The sequence below is a fragment of the Nomascus leucogenys genome, chromosome 17 (genome assembly GCF_006542625.1).
Source record: "Nomascus leucogenys isolate Asia chromosome 17, Asia_NLE_v1, whole genome shotgun sequence".
NCBI lineage: Eukaryota > Metazoa > Chordata > Mammalia > Primates > Hylobatidae > Nomascus > Nomascus leucogenys.
In genome coordinates this window covers 26931-50109 of record NC_044397.1, presented here as the reverse complement: position 1 = coordinate 50109, position 23179 = coordinate 26931, and the positions used below count along the sequence as shown (strand labels likewise).

Genomic DNA, 23179 nt, shown 5'->3' with positions numbered 1-23179 from the left:
GGCAACAGAGCAAGACTCCATCTCAGAAAAAAAAAAAAAATCACAACAATATGAAAAGGTTTACAACAAAAACCCTTTCTCTTATTTTCTACTCTAAATTCCAGTTATGGTAATTAGTTTTTATGTATCCTTCCAGAGGTTCTTTGTATAAATACTAGTTAACACATGCATGTACACATACACACACACATATATTTACATGCTAGAGGTAGCATGTAATACACACTGTTTTGTACCTTGATTTTTTTACTTAGCGTGGGTGTTCAGGCACTGTTCTGGGTGTTTTATAAATGTTAACTTACTTATTCATAACAACCTTATGGGATAGGTATTATTATTGCTCTTTTTTACTGTTAAAAAATTGAGGCAGTAGTTAGTAGAGGGAGGCAGTAGAGGGGTTAACAAACTTGCTCAAGGGCACACAGCCAGTAAATGACATGGCTTGGATTCCAAACCAGGCAGGTGTTCCTAAGTCTAGATTATTATCTACTATGCCATACTGCCTCTTGGAGAGCTTGCCATGATCCACAGAGAACTCCATAAAGTGTTGCATTTTATTCAGTTAAATGAATGTGCATAATTTGGCTGGGTGTGGTGGCTCACATCTATAATCCCAGTGCTTTGGGAGCTGAGGTGGGAGATCACTGGAGCCCAGGATTTGGAGGTTAAGGTGGGCTTTGATGGCACCACTGCACTCCAGCCTGGGTGATAGAGTGAGACCCAGTGTCTAAAAAAAAAAAAAAGAAAAGAAAAGAAAATTAAAAGAAATGAATGTGCATTACTTTATCAAGCCTCCTTTTATGGACACCTGAGTTATTTCTCATACTTTGCTATTATAAACCATGATGAAATAAGTAACTATGTATACTTTGGATATTTGTTGAATAAACTTCCGGTGGGCAGATAGCTGGGTGAAAGCAAAATGCATTTGTAACTTTGCCAGACCCCGCCGTGGGGTTGCACCACTTTACACTCCCAGTGGAGTGCCTGTTCCCCTCAGCCTCTCCAGCAGATTATGTTAGTAAACTTTTAAATTTTTGCCGAATTTATGGGTAAAAATTTCTATCTCAGAGTAACTTCAATTTGCACACTTAAAATAGTGAGTTCGTCTGAGCATCTTTTTCTTTCTCTGCTGCCCAGGCTGGAGTGCAGTGGCACAGTCATGACTCACTGCAGCCTCCAACTCTCAGGCTCGTGCGATCTTCCAACCTCAGCCTCCTGAATAGCTGGGGCTACAGGTGTAGCCCCACCATGCCCGCATAATTTTTTTTAATTTTCAGTAAAGACAGGATCTCACCATGTTGTCCAGACTGGTGTCCAACTCCTGGGCTCAAGCGATCCTCCCCCCTTGGCCTCCCAAAGTGCTGGGATTACAGGCACGATCCACTGCACCCTGGGCATCTTTTTGTATATTCAGGAGCCATTTGGCATTTCCTTTTTTGTGGACTGTTTATTCATATCCTTTGCTCATTTTTTTTTCCTACTGGGTTTCTGGCCTTGTTCTTACTGGTTTCTTCTTGCTGGCCCAGAGCTTGTGATGATATACCAGTGCTAAACCTACTTTGTAACAGCGTCTACACCCTCCGATTTTCAGCAGAAGGTTGTTAATGCTTTTCTTTCCTTTTCTTCGGTGTCTGCTGGTTTGTTTTTATGCACACAACCTCTCTTGAGACAGGGGGAGCTGAGACAGATGGAAAGGGTGATGGGTGGGCAGGCACCAACCCTGGAGCACCCAGAGGCCCAGGAAAAGGTATCAGTTGGGATCTCCAAGTAGTCTGGCCCTGCTCAGGAGAGCACAGCCGCTCTGATGGTGGCGCTACGGCTCCGGACCTGTGGGGCCTCCGCGGGGCCAAACGGCAGGCCGGGACAGTATCGGGGCCGGGAATGTCACTCACCCCTAAAGGGAGAGGCACCAAGCGCAGCCCCTTCCTATCCCATGTGCGGAGACTCACAGGGTCCTGGTCCTGGGCTCGGGACCGTGAGAGACGCAGTTGGTTCGGAGTTCAGGACTAGGGGTCCCCTTAGATCCTCAGATCCTGCAGAATCCCGCCTCTGCCCCAGTGGGAGCCCGGGCCAGGTCGCCAGAGGGACTGTCCGCCGGCGGGAGACTGTGTGCAGGACCCACGCCTCCCAGGCTGGCGAGCGGGCAGCGCCCCGGGGCTGCGCTCCCACGGGGTCGGCCCCTGCCCTGCCCCTAGCCCGCGGCGGCGCAAGTGGAACCGCATCCCTCTCTTTCGTTTTCGTTTCCCGGAAGATAGCGATTACCGGAGCGCCTCGCGCGCCTGCCCGCCTGCGGAGGACCCGGGCGCACACGCCTTGGCGCTTCTCGAAAGAGATTTCCTCCCACGCGACCTTCCAGTTCTCCGAGCCGGGTCAGGGGTTTGGGGGAGGAGGACTCGGGAGCGCGGGCCCAGGGCCCCAGCAGCCACAGCCAGGGGCGCGCTCACGACAGAGAGCCGGGAGCTTCCTCACCTCCACCTGTCATGCAGGTAAGAGCCTGGCGGCTGAACACGCAGCGCGCACGCAGAGCCACCTGCTCCCTCATCCTTTCCTCACCACCTAGATTTCCAAACCTATTTTATCAGACCTTTTACCTGGCGGGAATCTCTCCTTCCAACACATTCCTAAACCTCACACCCATCCCTCACTCACCTCCCCTTCCACCTCCAGACGCGGGTCACCGCCCCTGACTCTCTCGGTGTCACGCAGCTCTGAAGGCATCACGCACAGCCCCTGCGGGCCCTTTCCGCAGCCCCCTTGCCACCGGTCGCCTCTACACCAACCAGATGTGAGGTCTTTGGAGGTTCGTGCGCCAGCCGGGTCCTCACAGCTGGTGGACGCATTCTCGCAGGGAGCCCCTCTTTGGCAGCCCCTGCCCACTCGCCGGTTTCCTGGGAGCCTCGGGACTGTCCCCAGAGCTGCGGCCCCGTCCCACTCCAAGGCCTTTCTCCACTCCCCTCTCGCCAAGACCCATACCCATTTATTAGACCCTTCCCCAGCCTCCACGCTGAAACCCAGGAGTCTGATCCTCAGCGGCTCCGTGGCTGGCGTTTCCCAGGCGGTTACAGCCTCGGAATTCCCGGCTCCTCTTACTTGGATGAGGATAGAGGAGCAGACAAGTCCTGTGCCTTGAGCCCCTTCTCCAGCAAGGCAAGCTTCCCTTTCCCCACCAGGAGGCAACCCCTGAGGTCTGATTACTCGGGAAACAGCACCAAAGGGGGGCCGGCTGGAAACGAAGTGAGAACGACCCCAAAAGGTGTTGAATCCCCTTTCGCAGCAGCCAAGGCTTCTGGAGTTTGCTTTGCTGGATCCGATCCAAATTCTCTCTCGGCAGATAGCTCTCCTCGGATCCCAAGAGATGAATGTAAAGCTTTTGACAATCCTAGAGTGAAAAATGACTGGATGGAGCTGGTTTCACTTTTCCTTTCCGTGCTGTGGCAGCCTGTGGCTGGGCATGAGCCCCAAGGAGCTTCCTATTCCTACAAAATCCTGCCACTTTCTTCATTTTCTCATCTGGATGGATGAACCCCGTCATCTCTGGGGGCCATATGCTGATTGTTGAATTGTAAAGATACAGGCTTCCCGTGGTGAGACCTTAGGATTCAGAAATTTATCCTTATCCTTTCTTTTTCTCTTTTGAAAATAGTGTTTGTTTGTTCTGAGACGGAGTCTTGCTCTCTTGCCCAGGCTGGATTGCAGTGGCGCGATCTTGGCTCACTCCAGCTTCCGCTTCCCGGGTTCAAGTGATTCTCCTGCCTCAGCCTCCTGAGTAGCTGGGATTACAGGCGCCCGTCACCATGCACGGCTAATTTTTTTATTTTTCGTAGAGACAGTGTTTCACCATGTTGGTCAGGCTGGTCTCAAACTCCTGACCTCAAGTAATCCACCCACCCCAGACTCCCAAAGTGTTGAGATTATAGGTGTGAGCCACCGCACCTGGCCTGTTTGTTTATTTCTGATTTAAGGTCTTTTGATCCCGGCCCCTCAGGTTTCCTGTGTTGTCCTCACCAAGGATCCAGTGAGTATTCCTGGGCTCTCAGATTTCAATCATGCAAGTCTCGGCAGGGGATCCCTCTTGGAGTTAGGCACGTGCATGGAAAGCGTGAATTGGAAGGATGTCATTTATTGTGTCCACTGGGTACAAAATGTTGATGGTACTGAGTTGAAGATATACATGGTTCATACCTTTAAGGTTGCTGCAGTCCACTGGCAGCGATAAACACTCTTTCCCTTCCAAAAAAATTCTTAAGACGTTTAAAGATGGCTGAGCCTTCACCAAGATGCTCTTCTTTGACTGTCCTGGTTTTTCTCTCTCTAGGAAGCAGAATTGGCTATTTCTCCTATAAGCCCTGTGGCAGCCATGCCTCCACTAGGCACCCAAGCACAAGCCAGATGTGAAGCTCAAATTAACCTGCTGGGTGAAGGGGGGATCTGCAAGCTGCCGGGAAGACTCCGTAAGTAGAGGGGAGGAGAAAAGCTGAGTTTTTAAAAGTAAATTTTTATTTTGTTTTAGATCCAGGGTCTTGCTCTGTTGCTTACTTAAGCTAGAGTGCAGTGGTGTAATCACAGCTCATTGCACCTTCAACTTTGAGCTCCTGGGCTCAAGTAATCCTCCCACCTCAGCCTCCCCAATAGCTGGGACTACAGGCACTACTGGCTAATCTTAAAATTTTTAGTAGAAATGGGAATCTCAGTATGTTGCCCAGGTTGGTCTTGAACTCTTGGGCTCAAGCTATCCTCTTGCCTCTGCCTCTCAAAGTGCTGGGATTATGGGTCTGAACCACTATACCTGACCCTTAAAATTAAATTTTTTTTTTTAAAATAAGAGACAGGGTCGCTCTATGTTGCCCAGGTTGTTCTCAAACTCCTGGGCTCAAGTAATCCTCCCATCTCGGCTTCCCAAAGTGCTGGGATCACAGGCATGAGCCACTGTGTCTGGCCCAAATTTTATATATATCTCATAACATAACTTTGTATTGCATAAATATATACAATTATTATTTATAATTTGTCAATTAAAAATTTAATTTTTGCCAGGTGCCAAGATTAACTTACCTTCCCTCTGTTTGCTGTTTCTTTGCTGAGTTTTCTTTAGCTTTTTCTTTGTGATGGAGTCTCACTCTGTTCCCCAGGCTGGAGTGCAGTGATGTGACCTCAGCCCACTGCAACCTCCGCCCCCCTGGTTCAAGCGATTCTCCTGCCTCAGCCTCCTGAGTAGCTGGAACTACAGGTGTGCGCCACCACGCCTGGCTAATTTTTGTATTTTTTAGTAGAGATGGGATTTCACCATATTGGCCCGGCTGGTTTTGAACTCCTGACCTTGTGATCCACCCGCCTCGGCCTCCCAAAATGCTGGGATTACAGGCGTGGGCCACCGCACCCGGCCAAGGTTAGAAATTTTAACACAACTTCTAAGAAACACTTTCTAATAGTGAGGTTCAAGCACAAGACCCACAAATCTCCTCTGAGCCCTGGGAAATCCTATTTCCCTAAGACCAAACTTCCTAAGCTCAGAAGCTCACTAAATATCTACTGAATGAATGAATGCATGAATGACTAGCGATCTTCATCAAGAACACCAGGACCTCCAAACAATGCAGGATCACTTCTGTGGGCCCTTCTGAGATGGTCACCAGACCTTCCTGCACACTTCTAGGGACAGGCGTTTCCTCCCTTCTTGAGGCAGCCTATTCTCTGATTGCATAACTCAGGGTGCAGGTCATCGTGGCCTATTTTCTCCTAGATTAGAACTCCCGAGCTACTAGTTCTGTTGCCTTGGGTTAGATTTCCCCAGGAGCAGACCCTAAAACACTGGTGAGGAGTGGGGAGGAAAGACAGAGAAGAGAAGCAAATCCCAAAGGTGTTCTTTTGGGCCAGTTAGCACCATGCGGGTCTCTGGGGACAGTGAATCCTAAGTTATTCCAACCAGTGGGTAAGGGGGTTATCCACTCACTTCCCTTCCGTGACAGCACAAACGCTGTTTCCAGGGGTATTGGCTCTCCAGCATTTCAAAATTACCCTGTACACTGGCTAAGGGGTTCCTGCAGCCAGAAAAAGCCCAAGGCAGGTCGGATGGGGCATTCGGCAGCCTTCACAGTGTGGAGGTGAGAGGCAGGGCCTATGGGCAGGGCCCCAGCAGCATCTTCTACACCTGTCATCTTAGATTCCATGACTCATATTTATTGGAACATCTGCAAATATTCAGACAATACAGTTCTGGCCCTTAGTAAATATCTGACAGTTTTAAAAGATAGGGGATGCCAAATGACTCATTTTCCTGTCAACAGCATCCCAAACAAGCAAACTGCTGACATCAAATGAGGGTTCGACTTTTCAGCCCTGTTGGGGGTGATCTTGGCCCAGTTTCCTAAATTTCTGGAAGCTGGATTTCCATCTCTGCCCATCTCTCTGATGTTTGTTCCCCGTCACTCACCCCATTCCCTCCTCTACCTCCAGCCTCCATTTTAGTAGTCAGGACTGATTTGCCTCAGCAGGAAGTGAACGAACAAAACAGATCTTGTTTAGCCTTGTGAGTTGACGCTAAGAGGAGCACGGAAGTTATTTTCCTGCAGAGCTCACTTTTTTTGTGTTGAATTTCCTGACAAAGATGTGTAGTAAAGCAGTAGAAAGTCCACTCTGAGGACAACTGTGATGTCCAGGGTTGTGGCAAGGGACAGGAGGTCTACTGGGATGGAGGAGTGGGATTCACGGAGATTCACAACTATGCTTGCCTGTTTGGAAATGGGGAACAAAAGAGGATTCTGACCTCCCCATCCCTGGTCCATGGCCATGAGGGTCTGCCCAAGGCCAGAGTGAGTCAGGAGCTATGGGGGAATGCAGCTGCAGGGCAGGGACAGCTGGCAGTGCAGACTCTAGGACCATTTTCAGAACTGGGCTGATGTCACAGGGGAGTGAGTCTGGGAGTAGGTGATGCACCCTCAAGGGACAACTTGTGAGAATTTTGAGAGGAGGCAGTTCAGAGATGGTCACCACCATGGCCTCACTCAGTGGCAGAGAAACTGAGACTCAGGGAGGGCAAGGGTCAACTGTGATGCTAATGGCCAGACTAGGCCTCCAACCCAGGACTCTTATTTCTCAGTCCTGCATCTCTTCTTTTCCCTGGAGCTTATTCCCCAGAGGAAAGGTCTGTGAACTTCTCACTTTGGATGCAGAGGACATGAGACTTCTTTGTGTTTTGAAATTGACTTTCAAAGCTCCTAGCTGTAAATAAGCCATGGGAAGAGACATGGAGTGCTGTGTCCTACATTCAGAGTCACAAGGAGAGGGATAACACCTCTCTGTGACTCCCTGGAAGTGTAAAGCAGGAGAAATGGGCCTTTGGGAAGCTCGAACAGATTTTGGGTGCCCATGCTCAAGTTCACATCCTTCACGTGTGAGAGAGTTCCTGGGCACTTCATTTAATAGATCAACGCTAACAATTGTGGCTTCCTGGTATTCCAGACCAGGGCTTCTCAGATTTTAATGTGCACATGAATCTCCTGGGAACCATGTTGAAATGCAGATTCTGGTTCAGCAGTAGGTCTGGGATGGGGCCTGAGATTCTGCAGATTTCTAATAAACTCCTGGGTAATGCTGATGCTGCTGGTTTGAGAACCACATTTTATGTATTTTAAAAGTGCTGGTCAAGACTTACTAAGGAAGTGAAATCCACTTAGTGGACCAAGATAAATATTTTTAAACATTGAAACAGAACAACACATCAGAGCGCATTATAAATAGTAAAGGCAGCTGAGATTCGTGACTACTTTGTTTAGGCTATTTATATATACATGTGTGTGGGCACAAAATGTTATTTGTTTACCGTGGGTTGAGGTCAAAATGGTTTGAGAAATGCTGCCCTAGATCATGGCCTATGAGAAGCAGGAAATTAGATGGACGTGGGTGTAAAACACCAGAGAGGTGGGGTGGAATGGGAGGATGGAGATTAAAAGCGAATGTTCTAATTCACTGGAACGTGTGAGTATTGACAGTGACATCATCACCTGGTAATGAAAAGGAATGTGGCGGTGAGGACCCAAACAAACAGATGGGGAATTCCAAGAACTATTAATATGAGGATAAAGAACCTCTCCCCTCCCTAAATGCAGGGTCTGGGCTAGACCATATGCATCTTTGTGCAAACTGGAAAGACTCCTCTTTGGGGAGAAGGCAATCAAAGTCCAGGCTGGATTTCACCTCCATCCTCCTATTCCCCTCCTCTGATGGTATCTTTGTGCAGTACACAACGTGAACTATGTGCACTGGCCCTGCCCCCACAGTGTGGCGATGATCGTAAAGCTTGGTGTGATTACCAAGGAAAGGATTATCAGCTAAGACAATGGGGCCAAGCAAAGGAGTGGCAGATTTAAGGGGTCTCTGGAGACACAATGACACACAATAAACTAAGGACATGATAATTGATAAACCGTAGTCATCATGGCAGAGAAGCAAGCTAGTCTCTCTGTTTTCAGGCTGGGCTCTGATGATCAGGATGTTGATCATCAGAATAAAGGCCATCGGTTGAGTTTTTACTCTTGACTAGGTATTGTGATGAGCATACCGTATTTATTATCTGATTGAATATATTCAGTAGGCATGGAAAGTAGCTTCTTTTGTTAGCTCTGCCTTACAGTTGTGTAAACTGGGCATTAGGTGAATTATCTTGTCCAAAGCCACCTACCAGTAAAATGGTGGAGCTGGGATTTGAACCGGCATCCCTCAGACCCCACAGCTGTCATTTGCTTTGAGAAACTGCCTCTAGCCTCAGGTGATGATAGCTCCCATTTTTAGGGTACTGGCCAAGCACTTTAACTGCCTCCTGCATTCTTCCTGCAAGGGGATCCTGAAAGGTAGGGAGAAGCCAGCTGTTCATTCTGATTTGATTGCTAAAGACTGGTCAGTCTCTGTGGCTCCTGGAGCTCACTAGACCCAGTAAACTGCAGGGGTGTGGTGGGAAGTGGTGGGAAATAGCTTTGGTCAGCTGGGGAGGGGCACTTTGAGGGGTCTTGAAACCAGGACAGAGGGGTTTTGACTTGATGGGCTTGATAGCTGTGAACAATAGTTTCTTCAGCAAGAGAGTAAAAGGGATGCTGTGGGAAGAGAGGTCCAGTCGGGGTGGGAGTCAGGGGCTGGAGAAGGGGCAGGCAAGGAGGCCCTGGGGGTGACCCCACACTGCTTTGCTCAACTCACTTATTTAAAAAATTTATTTTTATTGAGCAACTACCATGTGCCAAGCATTGCTATAGGGGCTGGAGAGACCATAGTGACTGAGACAGGCAAAGTCTTTGCCTCCTGGAGCTTACATTCTAGTTGGGGATTCAGTGACTATGTAAAGAAGCACTATGTCCACAGATAAGGGCAGTGGAGGTGATGCAGCTGGGAGGTGGAGGGGAGCCCCCACATCTAGCCCTGCTCTGGGAGGAGGTAGGGGACACGGTGTTGACTCTTCAGGGAGACACCTGAGCCCTCCAATTGGGTCCTGGACAGGCAGCTCCTCTTGCTGCCCCAGCCAGGGGGCTCTGTCCATATCTGCCTTGGGAGCTGGGAGTCGGGAGCTGGCCAAGCTGGAAATCCTCAGTAAGCAGGCCACTGGGCCGGGAGAGTGAGGTGACATTTGCCTGGAGTCTTGAGAGACAAAGATGGTTAATGGGAAAGAACTGAAAATGCAGTGGATTATTGCCAAGAGAGGGAGAGGCCGGGGGCTGATCTGCAGGTGAGGTCCCCTTACATCGGAAAGGGGAGTCCCAGTTACTCTCATCCTGGCAACTAGGTCAGGGAGACTTCTTGAGGGTGATTGATGCCATAGATAATACCCATCAGGTGTTGGACCCTGTGCCACGCATTTTACATGTATTACCTCATTGACATCTATAGCTCCATGTATGTCAAAAAGCACATGCCACATGCCAGACGCTGCTCTTTAAATGGATTGTCTCAAAGCATCCTTGTGACAGCCCTGTGTGGACAGTACAATTTTTTTCATCATCCTTGGTTTTACTGATGATGAAACTGAGTTACTGTCATTCAGGTCACATTATTTACAGCTGGCCTGGCAACATCATCTATGCTTTCTGTTGCTGTTGTATGTTTTTACTTTTTTTTTTTTTTTGAGATGGAATCTCGCTCAGTCACCCAGGCTGGAGGGCGGTAGCTTGATCTCAGCTCACTGCAACCTCCACCTCCTGGGTTCAAGCGATTCTCCTGTCTCAGCCTCCCAAGTAGTTGGGATTACAGGCACGTGCCACCGTGCCTGGCTAATTTTTTTAGTTTTAGTAGAGGTGGGGTTTCACCATGTTGGCCAGGCTGGTCTCAAACTCCTGACCTTGTGATCTGCCTGCCTTGGCCTCCCAAAGTGCTAGGATTACAGGTGTAAGCCATCATGCCCGGCCTTCTTCTTTTTCTTCTTCTTCTTCTTTTTTTTTTTCTAAGACACAGGGTCCCACTCTGTTGCCCAGGCTGGAGTACAGTGGCACTATCATAGCTCATTGCATCCGTGAACTCTTGGGCTCAATCCCTCCCTCCTCAGCCTTCTGAGTAGCTAAGACTATAAGCATGCACCACCATGCCTGGCTAATTAAAAAAAAATTTTTTTTGTAGAGTCAAGGGTCTAACTATGTTGTCCAGGTTGGTCTCAAACTCCTGGGTTCAAACGATCCTCCCTCCTCTGCCTCCCAAACTGCTGGGAATTGTAGGCCTCAGACACCACAACAGGCCAGGAATCACACTTTTGAATTTTCAGGCTGATGCCTCCAATGTGGTGAACTAGGGGAACTACACAAAAAATATGAGTTAGGTACAATGCAATTGGCGGTTGACCCCCTAGCCGTGGAAGCCCTGGCTGGCTGTGGAGGCCTGCCCTTGGCCCCTCAGGAATCTGCCCATCATGTGGCCTCCACATTTTACACTAAGTCAGCTTTCGGCACCTCATTTATCACCAGACTCATCTCCCATCGAGGTTCTAAATTCCTATCTTCACCAGCAAGACCTCCTTTTCCCTGCACTCCTGCTGTTAAATATCTTATTCTTCTCTGATGGTGCATTTCCCTGACTATTGAGGTGACATGTCTTGTCACGTGCTTATTGGTGGATTTGCTGTGCTGCAGGGGATCTCACCTGGCAGCAGTTTTGCTGCTCCTTTCCCCCGGGGACATTTGGCCGTGTGTGGAGACATTTTTAGTTGCTAGAACTAGACTGGCATTGAGTGGATAGTGACCAGGGTATTCCTAAACATCCTACAACACACAGGATAGGCCTTCACAGCAAAAAATTATCAGTCCCAAAGCGTCAATAGTGCTGATGCTGAGAAATCCTGCTTTGCTGGGATTGCTGGGAAGATTTTTTTTGTCTTTAAAAAAAATCAATTTACAGATGCTCTTGACCTGTGGTAGGCATTAACCTTTTATCTGTCATCTGCATTGCAAATATTTCCCCGAAATCTATCCTCTTTTAGTTTTGTTTATGGTATCTTTTGCAGCAAACACAGAAAATTAATGTAGTCAAATGTGTATTTCGTTTTTATTACAGCCTCTGCGTTTCCTGTCATGGTTGAGGTCCCCTCTGCTCTTATTGAGTGCATTTGGTTTTTGATTCTACTTCTATTAAGATTTGTATTGTTCTATTCTTTAGGCCTTTAATCTACCTACAATTGATTTTTGTGAATGTGAATGGTGGGAGGTGAGGACCCAAATGTATTTTTTTCCAGGTGGAGAGTCAGGTTTTTTTTTTTTTTTCCATATTAGATTAACTATCCTTTCCCTCTGAATTAAAATCCTACCTCTGTCATGTATTAACTTTACAAAATACACATACACACATATGCACGCATGTGTGTGTGCGTGAACACTTACTTGCTCCTGGGCTCCACCTTCTTTTCCAATGATACTTGCCAATCTTAGCATAAGACGGTTTTATCTTAGTTACATGGCTTTGTCATAGGTAGTACCACAGAGGCCAGTTCTCACATGTATTCTTTTTTCTGCCTTAAATAATTTTTTCGGCAATTTCCGACATTTACTCTTTTCTCTTACTCATTTTTAGGTCCCAAAATAGAAGTAAAGGAAACCTTTCCTCACTCTTAAACTGGGCTCTAGTGCCTTGCTTTCTGTTTTCTCAGCACAGTGAACGTTCCCCGTGTGCCTTCGGGAGGACTATCGTTAGAGTTATTGGTGGTGGGGCTCCTCCCTCCTGCCAGCCTGGTTCCGTGCCGTGTCCCTAGCCCTGCACGGTGACTGACACAAGCTGGTACTCATTAGATATTGGCTGAATGAATGAACAATGAAGGATGCAGATTTCCTTTGTTTTAAATGTTAAAATTAAGTTCATTTCCTGTGTCGCTTTGAGTATAAGGGAGCAGAGGCTGGTCTGGTCCTTATCATTGCCAAGGTGTGGCCTTGGACAGTTGCTTCTCTCTTCTGCCTCAACTTTCTTACCTGTAGAACTGAACCCAGTGAGCTCTGAGTCTTTATACCAGTGTAGTCATAAAATAGGATTTAAATTGACGTATTTTTTTGATACAGGGTCTCACCCTGTCACCCAGGCTGGAGTGCAGTGGCGCAATGATGGTTCACTGTGACCTCCCGGGCTCAAGCGATCCTCCCACCTCAGCTTCCCAAGTAGCTGGGACCACAGGTGTGCATCACTATGCCTGGCTAAATTTTCTTTTTTGTATTTTTGGAGAGACGGGGTTTTGCCAAGTTGCTCAGGCTGGTCTCAAACTCCTGGGCTCAAGTGATCTGCCCACTTTGGCCTCCCAAAGTGCTGGGATTACGGGTGGGAGCCACCACACTCAGTCTATTTTAAATATTTTTTGCCCACAAAGGCAAATGTGTCGAGGGCTCATAAAGTCATAACGTAGCCTTGCTGAACACTATCCAAAACTTGGCATTAGGAGCGTAGCAGTCCCAGGCAGAGTGGAAACGTGGGGAGAATAAGCAGCCACTTGTCTGGCTACTGCCAGAAATAAAAACACATGCACTGAAGGTGAGTGTGGGAGGCTCCCTTGTCCCCCGGGCTGCTCCCTGAGCAAACCTGATTCCAAGTTGGCACAATGGAACAGAAAAGTTCAATAGCCAGACAGCCCAGCTCTGCCTCATGCTGCCTGTATGAGTGTGGGCTAGTCACTGAACCTCTGGGAACCTCATTGCCTCATTTGGGAAACAATAACATCCCTTCTTCTTCTTTTTTTTTTTTTTCTAGACGGAGTCTCGCTCTGTCGCCCAGGCTGGAGCACAGTGGCGCGATCTTGGCTCACTGCAACCTCCGCTTCCCGGGTTCAAGCGATTCTCCTGCCTCAGTCTCCCGAGTAGCTGGGATTACAGGTGCATGCCACCATGCCCGGCTAATTTTTATATTTTTAGTGGAGATGGGGTTTCACCATGTTGGCCAGGATGGTCTCCATCTCCTGACCTCATGATCCCCCTGCCTTGGCCTCCCAAAGTGCTGAGATTACAGGCATGAGCCACCGCGCCCGGCCAATAACACCCCTTTCATTGGACTGTTCAGTCATTCAAGTAATCACTCAACATGTGTTTTTGAGCACCTACTGTGTTCCAGGCACTGTTCTAGGTGCTGAATACACATAACCGTGTGCCCCATCACACCTAGTCCAGTGCTGGCACATAGTAGGTTCTCGTTAAACACTTGTTGAATGAATGATTGGAAAACAGGTGGGGAGGAGGTACCAACAATAAATAAGTGAATACATACATGATACATATATAATGATAAACACGAACATCTAATTCTATCCAATGGAAAATGTAATTACAAAGAAGTTAAGGTGCTAGGAAGGAAAGAAACAGGTGGCAGCGACAGCAGATGATGGGGGTTGGGGGCCAGGACAGGGGAGCACCTGCTCAGATGGAGAGTTCAGGGTGGGCTTCTTTGAGGAGGCCTGACGGGGAGTGATGGGACTGATCCTTGCTGATTGCAGGCATTCAGCCCGCACTGTGGAGCAGGGAGGACGTGCTGCACTGGCTGCGCTGGGCAGAGCAGGAGTACTCTCTGCCATGCACCGCGGAGCACGGGTTTGAGATGAACGGACGTGCCCTCTGCATCCTCACCAAGGACGACTTCCGGCACCGTGCGCCCAGCTCAGGTCAGGGAAACTCACAGGCTTTCCTCTAAGCGGGAACCCTGGTAGGCCAGGACGGCCCAAGTACCCCAGGGGGGCCCAGGGAGGGAGATGGAGGGGTCTTTCGTGGGGAATCATGCTCATTTCCAGCACTGCAGATGCCCCTCTGCATACGTGTGTGTCTGGTGGTTCCTAGCTAGAGCAGGCCTTCAGCAAGGGAGTCCATTTGACCACTTGTTTTCAGAGCTGTAGGGGCCTGTTCTGCTCTCTCGCTTTCTCTTCCCCTTATCTCCTCTACTCACTTCCATCCTGTTGCCTCCCGCCCCCTACCCCTACTGAACAAAAAACCAACTAGAGAAAGATCAAATATTCATTCTCACTGAGGTATAAATGGCTGCCAACAGCAAAAGCCTTGACTTCCAATATGACTTTTGATTTTAACCAGAAACTAGGTCTGAGGGCAAAGGAATGAATGTCAGATGACGGTGTTCCAGCAGTACGGAGTTTGTGGGGAGGGACTGGTGGTGGGAGGGAGGGTGGCCAGTGGCAGCAGCAGGGCCTTCCAGGAACCTCTAGAATCGCATCTGAGTCTTGTTTGGCTTGTTTTCAGGTGGCTCTTATGTTTGTGCTGATTTTGTGTCTTTTTCTTAAGAATTCGCTCATGTTTTCTGTGTTCCCTGTCTTTTGGCCAAGCAGACCCACAGTGTATTTGGCAAAGAGACGTTCTGAAATCTGCTGATTTGCCCCTTTACACCTAACACGTACAGCCCAGTCTCATGTCACCTCCAAGTTCTTTTTTTTTTTTTTTTTTTTTGAGACGGAGTCTCACTCTGTCGCCCAGGCTGGAGTGTAGTGGCGCGATCCTGGCTCACGGCAACCTCTGCGTCCCGGGTTCAAGCGATTCTCCTGCCTCAGCATCCTGAGTAGCTGGGACTACAGGCGCCCGCCACCACGCCCGGCTAATTTTGTATTTTTGGTAGAGATGGAGTGTCACCATGTTGGCCAGGCTGGTTTCAAACTCCCAACCTCAGGTGATTTGCCCACCTTCGCCTCCCAAAGTGCTGGGGTTACAGGCATGAGCCACTGCTCCCAGCTGACATCCCAAGTTCTATCACCCACTTCCCACCATGAGCCTCCTGTAGCAGCTGCTGGAACTTTGGTCTCTCTAAGAGCTTGGATTGTGGGAGGCGAGAGGAGGGCAGGGACAGAGAGACAAGGCTTCCAGCTTCCCCACAGCCCTGATGGTCCTGTACCGAGGCAAAGCGGGGAAGCAGGTGAGCTTGGGGCTGGTCCCCTTCCTACCCTTGTTCGTCTCTCCACCTTCCTACAAGCACTTCTGGTCCTCGAGTGCCCACTGTCTACGTTGTATCCCTCTGGCTGCCTGGGATCCCCAGGTTGGCTCTCTACCCACAGATCCCCTCTTTCCTGCCCTACTATCAGCACTTTAGCCCAAGGTATGAGTCAAGGGAGATTTCCGGGACCAAGGACAGAGCCCAATTCTGGCCTTTTTTTTAAGACAGGGTCTCACTCTATTGCCCAGGCTAGAGTTTGGTGGTGTGAACACAGCTCACTTGTGCCTCAACCTCCTGGGTTCCAGTGATTCTCCTGCCTCAGCCTCCCAAGTAGCTGGGACCACAGACATGCACACCATACACAGCTGATTTTTAAAATTTTTGTAGAGACAGGGTCTATCCATGTTGCCCAGGCTGGTCTCAAACTCCTGGGTTCAAGCAATCCTCCTGCCTTAGCCTCCTAAAGTGTTGGGATTACAGGTGTGAGCCACTGCACCTGGCTTTTCCTTTCTTCAACCATTTATTAAAGCAGCTGCTCATTCTGCCTTTTAGGAAGAGGCTAAGACAGCCTTGCTCCTTAGAAGGCAGGGGCAGACTTTTAATAAAGCTTGGAATCCCGTGAGCCTTAGAACTGTCTCTGCTCCCAGGAACGTGAGGTACAGTTGTACAGTTTATGCACTGTGCACAAGCCCTCAGCCAAGGGTGTGTGTGAGGGTTGAGAAGCAGCCTGACCTTGCAAGCTGCATGCCCTGGAGGCGGCTGCGTCTACCAGCAGGAAAGGATGTCTTTCTAAAATTCATCCACCACGGGAGCAGCAGCGTCCCTGCCCATCGCCAGCCCAGCCTCCTGTTAGCTGCAGCAGGACCCCCTTTGCCATCAGCATGAAGCTGTGACAGGACATGCCAGCCCTCACCCTGAGGCAGGTGGCTGCAGGCGGACGAGGCTGGCCCTCCCCACGTGGCCTGTTCAGCAGCCTGCCCTCCCTCCCACCCACCTCCAGGTGACGTCCTGTATGAGCTACTCCAGTATATCAAGACCCAGCGGCGAGCCCTGGTGTGTGGGCCCTTTTTTGGAGGGGCCTTCAGGCTGAAGACGCTCACCCAGCACTCTCCTGTCCCCCCGGAAGGTGAGGAAGCTCTTTGTGGTGCTCTGAGTCCCTCCCTCAAATCAGCCTCACTGGGAGGGCAGGACATCCTCAAGGCGAAGCAAGGAAAGAGGTGGCCAGTGTGGGCAAGCTCCCCTCCCGCCCCGCCCCCACCTCCTGCTCTGGGGCGCTTCTGGCAGCCCTCCCTCCGTGCTGCACCCTCCCTGCCTCCCACTTCCCCATTCTCTGCTCTCTCCAGCAAAGAGTTGTTTGTATCATGTCTCAATTTCCTCTCTGGAGCCCTCCATGGAAACCACTCTTGTCAAGGTCTCCAGAAACCTGAAAATAAGGATGTCCATTCCATGGCCACTCTCAGTCCTGATTTACTGTGTCCTCTCGCAGACTTTGACCCTGGGGGTCACCTCTCCTTCCTTCCCCCAAAACTCTTTCTTCCCTTGGCTTCCAGGACACCCCACTCACCTGTTCTCCTCTACCCCACTGGTGTCTCCTTGACCTCCTCTTCTGGTTTCTACTCTTTTCCCCTGCTTCTAGATGTTGGGATACCCCAGGATCAGAGGGCCTCTCGGCTTCTCTATCTGCACTCAAGATGCTGGGCCATCTCATCTGATCCTGGGTCTTAAACACCATGTGATGCGAATGATTCCAATATATATATGCATCAACCTCTCCAAATTCCAGATATGTGCACCCACACTGCCTGCCCCACCCCTCCACTGGGGCGTCTAGTAGGTCTCTCAACCCCCACAGCCCCTAAACCAAATGCCTAATATCTTGCCCTTTTCAATCTTCCCCAGACCTGCAAACCCCGCCTCCACCCTTCCAACTGCTCAGATGTCATCTTAGATTTCTACCCCCACCCGACTCATCCCAACTGTCCACAAATCCTGTCAGCCTTACCTTCAAATCTATCTGGAATCCAACCTCTTCTCACTCCTCTGCTGCCCCGTTCCAGCCCCCATTGCCTCTGGAGAACATCCTCACTGGTCTCCTTGCTTCTGCTTTTGACCTCTTATGATCTGTTCTCCACAGCGCAGAGAGATTCAGAAGTCAGGTCACGTCACTTGTCTGCCCAGCATCTTCCAGCGGCTCCCTTCTCCTCGGAGTCCAAGTGGAGTTCTTCCGCTGACTCCTGCCCTTGCCTTCCCCTCCCAGCCTTCTCCCCCTTGCTCCTGCTGCTCCAGCCACATGGGCCTTCTTGTTCATTGGACAAGTCTGAGACGCTCCTGCCCCAGGGCCTTTGCACTTACTGTTCCCTCTGCCTGGCATCCCCTCTCTGCTCTAGATACCCACAGAGCTCACTCCTCTACCTCCTTCAGGTCTGTTCAAATGCTAATGTCAGGGAGGCCTGAGCAGCATCTCTAAAGTGGCAACCCCTGCTCCTTTCCCAGATTTCCCTATCTGCCTTAGGATGATTTATTTTTTTCTCCCCATATTGTATACTGTTTCTGTTTCCTTTTTATTTTAATCATCCATCTCCCCTGCTCTCAACTAGCATATAAGCTCCCTGAGGGCAGAGGCTTTTGGGAGCTCAGCAATATATGCTCAAGATTCTTAGAACAATGCCTGGTTCATAGAAGGCTCTCAATAAATACTTGCTGGGAAAATGGAGAGGAGGTGGGATACAGGCCTCTGGGTTCTAGACCTGGTTCTGTCACTGCTTGGCTTTGCAGCCAGTTTCATAGTTGAGGGAATAGGCTTGACAGGTTGTTGCTTGTGTGGGAGCTGGGGTTAGCACCTAGGCTGTCTGGCCCTCACCCACTGCCCCCCACTGCCTCCCTTACCTTCTAACCAGGGGCTGGATGAAGAGCATCAGGAGTGCTGCCCCACAGGGCTCCCTCCCAGGCTCACCATTGAGGGATTGAGTTGGGAAGGGTTGGGGCCCACTGCCTGCTACCAGTGGTGCTCATCTGCTTGCAGAGGTGACTGGGCCCTCTCAGATGGACACCCGAAGGGGCCACCTGCTGCAGCCACCAGACCCAGGACTTATCAGCTCCTTTGGCCACCTGGATGACCCTGGCCTGGCAAGGTGGACCCCTGACAAGGAGGAGTCCCTCAACTTATGTCACTGTGCAGAGCTCGGCTGCAGGACCCAGGGGGTCTGTTCCTTCCCTGCGATGCCGCAGGCCCCCATTGACGGCAGGATCGCTGGTGAGTGGGAGGCTGTTCCTCTGGCCATTGGAAGGAGCACTGAGTCTGAGTCTCAGAGTCACAAGTGATGAGGACAGGGCTATTTTGACCTGGTGTTGGGAGGTCTGTGGTTGGGGGATTGCGGGGTAGCGTTGACTGTCCTGTGTGCTGGACACAATCTGGTTACAGCGGGTTGTGATACCTGGGATCACCAAGCCTCACCCTGTCTCCCACACAGGGACAATTTACCCAGTCATATTCTGACACTCACATTAGCATGGAGTGCCACACCTGCCTTTTAAAACTTTATCGGTTTTAAAATAATTGAGCATTCATTATGTGCCAGGCGTGGTTCCCAGGCCCTTATTTAATTCTACAATGTCTTTTTGAGTTTGATACTATTATTAGCCCCATTTCACAGATATGGAAATTGAGGCACAGAAAGGTTAAGTAACTTCTCCAAGATCACACAGCACTGGTAGAGTTGGGATGTGAACCCAGGCAGTCTGGCTCCAGAGCCTGAGCGCTAACCAAATGATACACTTCCACTCTGCATTCGTTGTTAAAGGATTAACAGGCAGACAACCAGACAGACTGACAGATAAGCTGAAGGGTGTTTTTCTAGTCATAATAGTGACACTGCATTTATTCTTTTTTTTTTTCAACTTTTATTTTAGGTTCAGGGGGTACATGTGCAGGTCTGTTACATGGGTAAATTGCGTGCCACTGAGGTTTGGTGTAGGAATAATCCTGTCACCAAGGTACTCAGCATAGTACCTGATAGGAAGTTTTTCTTTTCTTTTCTTTCTTTTTTTTCTTTGAGATGGAAGCCTGGCTCTTTTGCCCAGGCTGGAGTGTTGTGGCGTGATCTCAACTCACTGCATCCTCTGCCTCCCGGGTTCAAGCGATTCTCCTGCCTCAGCCTCCCGGGTAGCTGGGATTACAGGCGCCCGCCACCACACCTGGCTGATTTTTGTTTTATTAGTACAGACAGGGTTTCACCATGTTGGCCACGGGCTGGTCTCGAACTCCTGACCTCAGGAGTTCACTTCGTGCACTTACAGCACACCAGGCACTGTGCTGAGGGTTTTGTGGTCTATTATGTTACCTAATTCTCTCACCACCGCATACAAGGAAACTGGCTCAGAGAAGGTTGTGTAACTTGCCTGCAGCGACCCAGCCGACAGGCCCTGGTCCTGGGATTTCAGATGATACAGTTGCTCCCGGATGCCCACCTGCCCTCCCAATGGCATGCTTGGTTTTCCTGAGCCTCACCATCAGGGAGCTTGAAGGGGTGGATGTTACAATTAATAGAAGTCTAGGGCCAGGGGCAGAGAGGGACCTGGGGTCAGGGGTCCAGCCCCTCAGCCTGTGGGCCCACCGCCTGCCCTCACATGGCTCTGATGCCGCGCAGAGCCGGTCAGACTCCGGCTCCACCTGCCGCTGAGGGGCTTGGCAACTTTAGACACCTCTGCACCTCTGAGCCCATTTCCTCACCTGTTCCTGGGGATAAAGGTGACCACTTCCCAGACTCATGAAGACTGCCTGAGACAATGCGTGAGGAGCCCCGTTAGTGGCTGTTTCTGTTGATATCATCATTTTCACCTTCCTGCTGGTGCTCCCAGGGCCCTGGCCGGGAGGCTTCCAAGAGTGCCCTTCTAACACCTGTCCTCACAGCTCCAGTAAAGCTGTGCTGCCTGCACTCCCTGTGCTAAATTGCAGACTGCCGGCTGCTGTGGGATTACGTGTATCAGCTGCTCCTTGACACCCGGTATGAGTCCTACATCAAGTGGGAAGACAAGGACGCCAAGATCTTCCGAGTTGTGGATCCAAATGGGCTTGCCAGACTCTGGGGTAATCACAAGGTGAGCCTTGGCCAGCAGAATGGTCTCAACATAACCAGAATGGGACAGAGTTGGGGGTCAGAGTGGTCCCCTAGCACTATTGGACAATCCTCAGCTGATGGGGCCTTCACCAGCAACCCCAGAAGTGTCAGGATAATTTTATTTGGGGAGCTATTGAGGGACAGGCAGTTACCTCTTATGGATGGGGATTGTCTCTGAAACTGAACAATTGTGTCTTCTCATTGCTTAATCTTACCTTTGCTTAGCATTTTAGCCTTTAGAAGCACGTTTACATGAACTGCACAGTTAGGCCAGATGAGGAAGCTGCTTTCCTGCGGGGAGCTGGACAGAAACCCAGGTCTCAGGCCCAACAGGAGCATCTGATGTCAGGGCTGGAAAGGCCTGGGGATGACTGAGGCCAGCATTCCCATGATGAGGAAATGCCTACACCCAAATGGGTGCCTGCAAGATGATCTTCGGTGGTTTAACATCCTCATAATTATTTATTTTTGAATTAGGATTACAAAATGTAGCTACCATGACCATCTCATGACTTACAGCAGTGATATAAGGAATGTAGCCTTTTAAAATAAATAGGTTTCTTTAAGTAAAAAAAATCTTTTAAAGAAAACTATTAACGATCATGATAATCATCGATTTATAGCCTTTTCTAAGAGGTAATAGTGCCTGATTGCCAGGCACTGCCCTGAGGGCTCCACTCGTACTAATTCATTTAATCCTCATACCAACCTCGTGAAGTAGGTGTTATTGGATGTGGAGACTGAGGCTCATTGAGGGCTAACAACTTGCCCCAAGTTTACCCACCCGCTGCTATGTAAGAGGCAGAGCAGGGACTTGAACCCAGGCCGTGTGCTGCACTATATTATATTGCTCTTAGCAGTGCTGGTGGCCGGAAAGATGCAGATGACTAAAGTTCGGGAGGACTTACTGGTCTAATCCTCATATAGAACGGAGGAAAACAGGCCCAGAGAGCAGCACATACTACATGCCATACAGTGTGCTAATTTCTTTCATGGATCAGCTATTAATAATTTAATCCTTGACCTATGCGATGGGTGTTCTCCTTCCCATTATGTAGCTGGGGAAGCAGACTCAGAGAGGTCCAGAAACTTGTCCAAGGTGACATAGCTGCCAAGCGGTGGAGCTGGGGCTTGAATTGATGCCAAACCCCAGGCTCTTTGGCCCTACCTCACACTGCCTCCCCCCGAGAGGGAAATGGCTTGGCCAAAGTCACCCAGGGTATGGCCTGGCAAGGCCATCCATGCCACCCCACCATGCTGTCTCTCTGATTGCATTTCCCACAAATATATATATATATTTATTCATTACCGTTGTGACATTTGCTCTTTAAAAGTAACATGCAGTTCACTCCCACACTATGTTCTCAGCCAAGTAGGCAGGAGAACCTTCCCATCATTTCCTTCCTTCTTCCTTCTTCCTTCCTTCCTTTCTTTTTGTGACGGAGTCTCACTCTGTCTCCCAGGCTGTAGTCTAGTGACATGACCTCGGGCTCACTGCAACCTCTGCCTCCTGGGTTCAAGGGATTCTCCTGCCTCAGCCTCCTGAGTAGTTGGAACTACAGGCACGCACCACCACGCCTGGCTAATTTTTGTATTTTTAGTAGAGACAGGGTTTCACCATGTTGGCCAGGCTGGTCTCAAACTCCTGACCTCAAGCGTTCTGCCCACCTAGAACTCCCAAAGTGTTGGGATTACAGGTGTGAGCCACCCTGCCCAGCCCCATCATTTCTTCCCCAACCTTCCCCTGCCTTTTTCCTTCCAAACTCAAGTGAGCACTCATAAACCCTCACGGATCCCTGGAATGAGAGGCTTAAGAAGCTGTCCACTCCACCCTGCTCCCTTCCAGGTGTGGAAGGTGAGGCCCGGAAGGAGCGGGACATGGAGACTGGGGCTGATGTGGGGCTGCTTTGCTTTCCAGAACCGGGTGAACATGACCTACGAGAAGATGTCTCGTGCCCTGCGCCACTATTATAAGCTTAATATCATTAAGAAGGAACCGGGGCAGAAACTCCTGTTCAGGTGAGTAGCCTAGGGGATGTGGTGAAAGGGGGAAGCTGAACTGGGGTTGGGTGGGCTGGAATCTCCCTGCAGCTGGGGCAGGAGCTGATTTGCAGTTGGGACCTGAATTCTAGATTTCTAAAGACTCCGGGAAAGATGGTCCAGGACAAGGACAGCCACTTGGAGCCGCTGGAGAGCCAGGAGCAGGACAGAATGGAGTTCAAGGACAAGAGGCCAGAAATCTCTCCGTGAGGGGCAGGTGGACTCCAGGCACCCGGTACCGATGGGGCAGGGACCGAGTCTCCCATGAAGGCAGCCTCCTTCTTCCAGCAGAGCAGCAGGAGCCCCAGCCAGACTCTGTACCCACAGGACTACAGCCATTGCTTGGGAAGGCTGGGAGGCCTCCCATCCAGGACACTGGGGGCAGGAGTGTCATCTTTTGGGCAGGGCAATCCTGGGGCTAAATGGGGTACAGGGGAGTGGACTCTCCCCTGCTGCACCCCTGGGAGAGGAAGCAAGGCACCGACAGAGCACCCAGCCCCAGCCCTGTGAATGGAATTTACCAGATGAATGGGATATGAGGTCCATCACCGAGCCTCAGATTTCCTCACCTGTGAAAGGGGCTGAGGCAGGAAATGGAAAAAGTGTTAGTGCTTCCAGGTGGCACTGACAGCCTCAGTAATAATAAAAACAACGGTAGC

At 50.0% G+C, this 23179-nt stretch overlaps 1 protein-coding gene across 6 annotated transcripts; it reads left to right on the top strand.

Moving 5' to 3' along the window:
* Window positions 1–1644: 1644 nt before the first annotated feature.
* On the top strand, window positions 1645–23179 carry ETV7 (ETS variant transcription factor 7). 6 transcript variants are annotated; one of them, XM_030796112.1, is made up of 8 exons: window positions 1645–2489; window positions 4319–4454; window positions 13931–14095; window positions 16364–16489; window positions 18386–18616; window positions 20318–20460; window positions 22399–22499; window positions 22613–23179. In XM_030796112.1, the coding sequence occupies exons 1-8, from the start codon at window positions 2484–2486 to the stop codon at window positions 22728–22730; spliced, it is 1026 nt and encodes a 341-aa protein (XP_030651972.1). In that variant the 5' UTR covers window positions 1645–2483; the 3' UTR covers window positions 22731–23179. The 6 variants fall into 6 exon arrangements, with proteins under 6 accessions (XP_030651972.1, XP_030651974.1, XP_030651976.1 ...); XM_030796113.1 differs by having other exon boundaries at window positions 2362–2489; window positions 22399–22503; window positions 22691–22701; XM_030796114.1 differs by lacking the exon at window positions 13931–14095 and having other exon boundaries at window positions 2226–2489.

Coding starts and splice junctions, on each gene's coding strand:
- ETV7 (XM_030796112.1), top strand. Junction 14,096..16,363: donor GCACCGTGCGCCCAGCTCAG/GTCAGGGAAACT, acceptor ACCCACCTCCAG/GTGACGTCCTGTATGAGCTA. Junction 22,500..22,612: donor GGGCAGAAACTCCTGTTCAG/GTGAGTAGCCTA, acceptor CCTGAATTCTAG/ATTTCTAAAGACTCCGGGAA.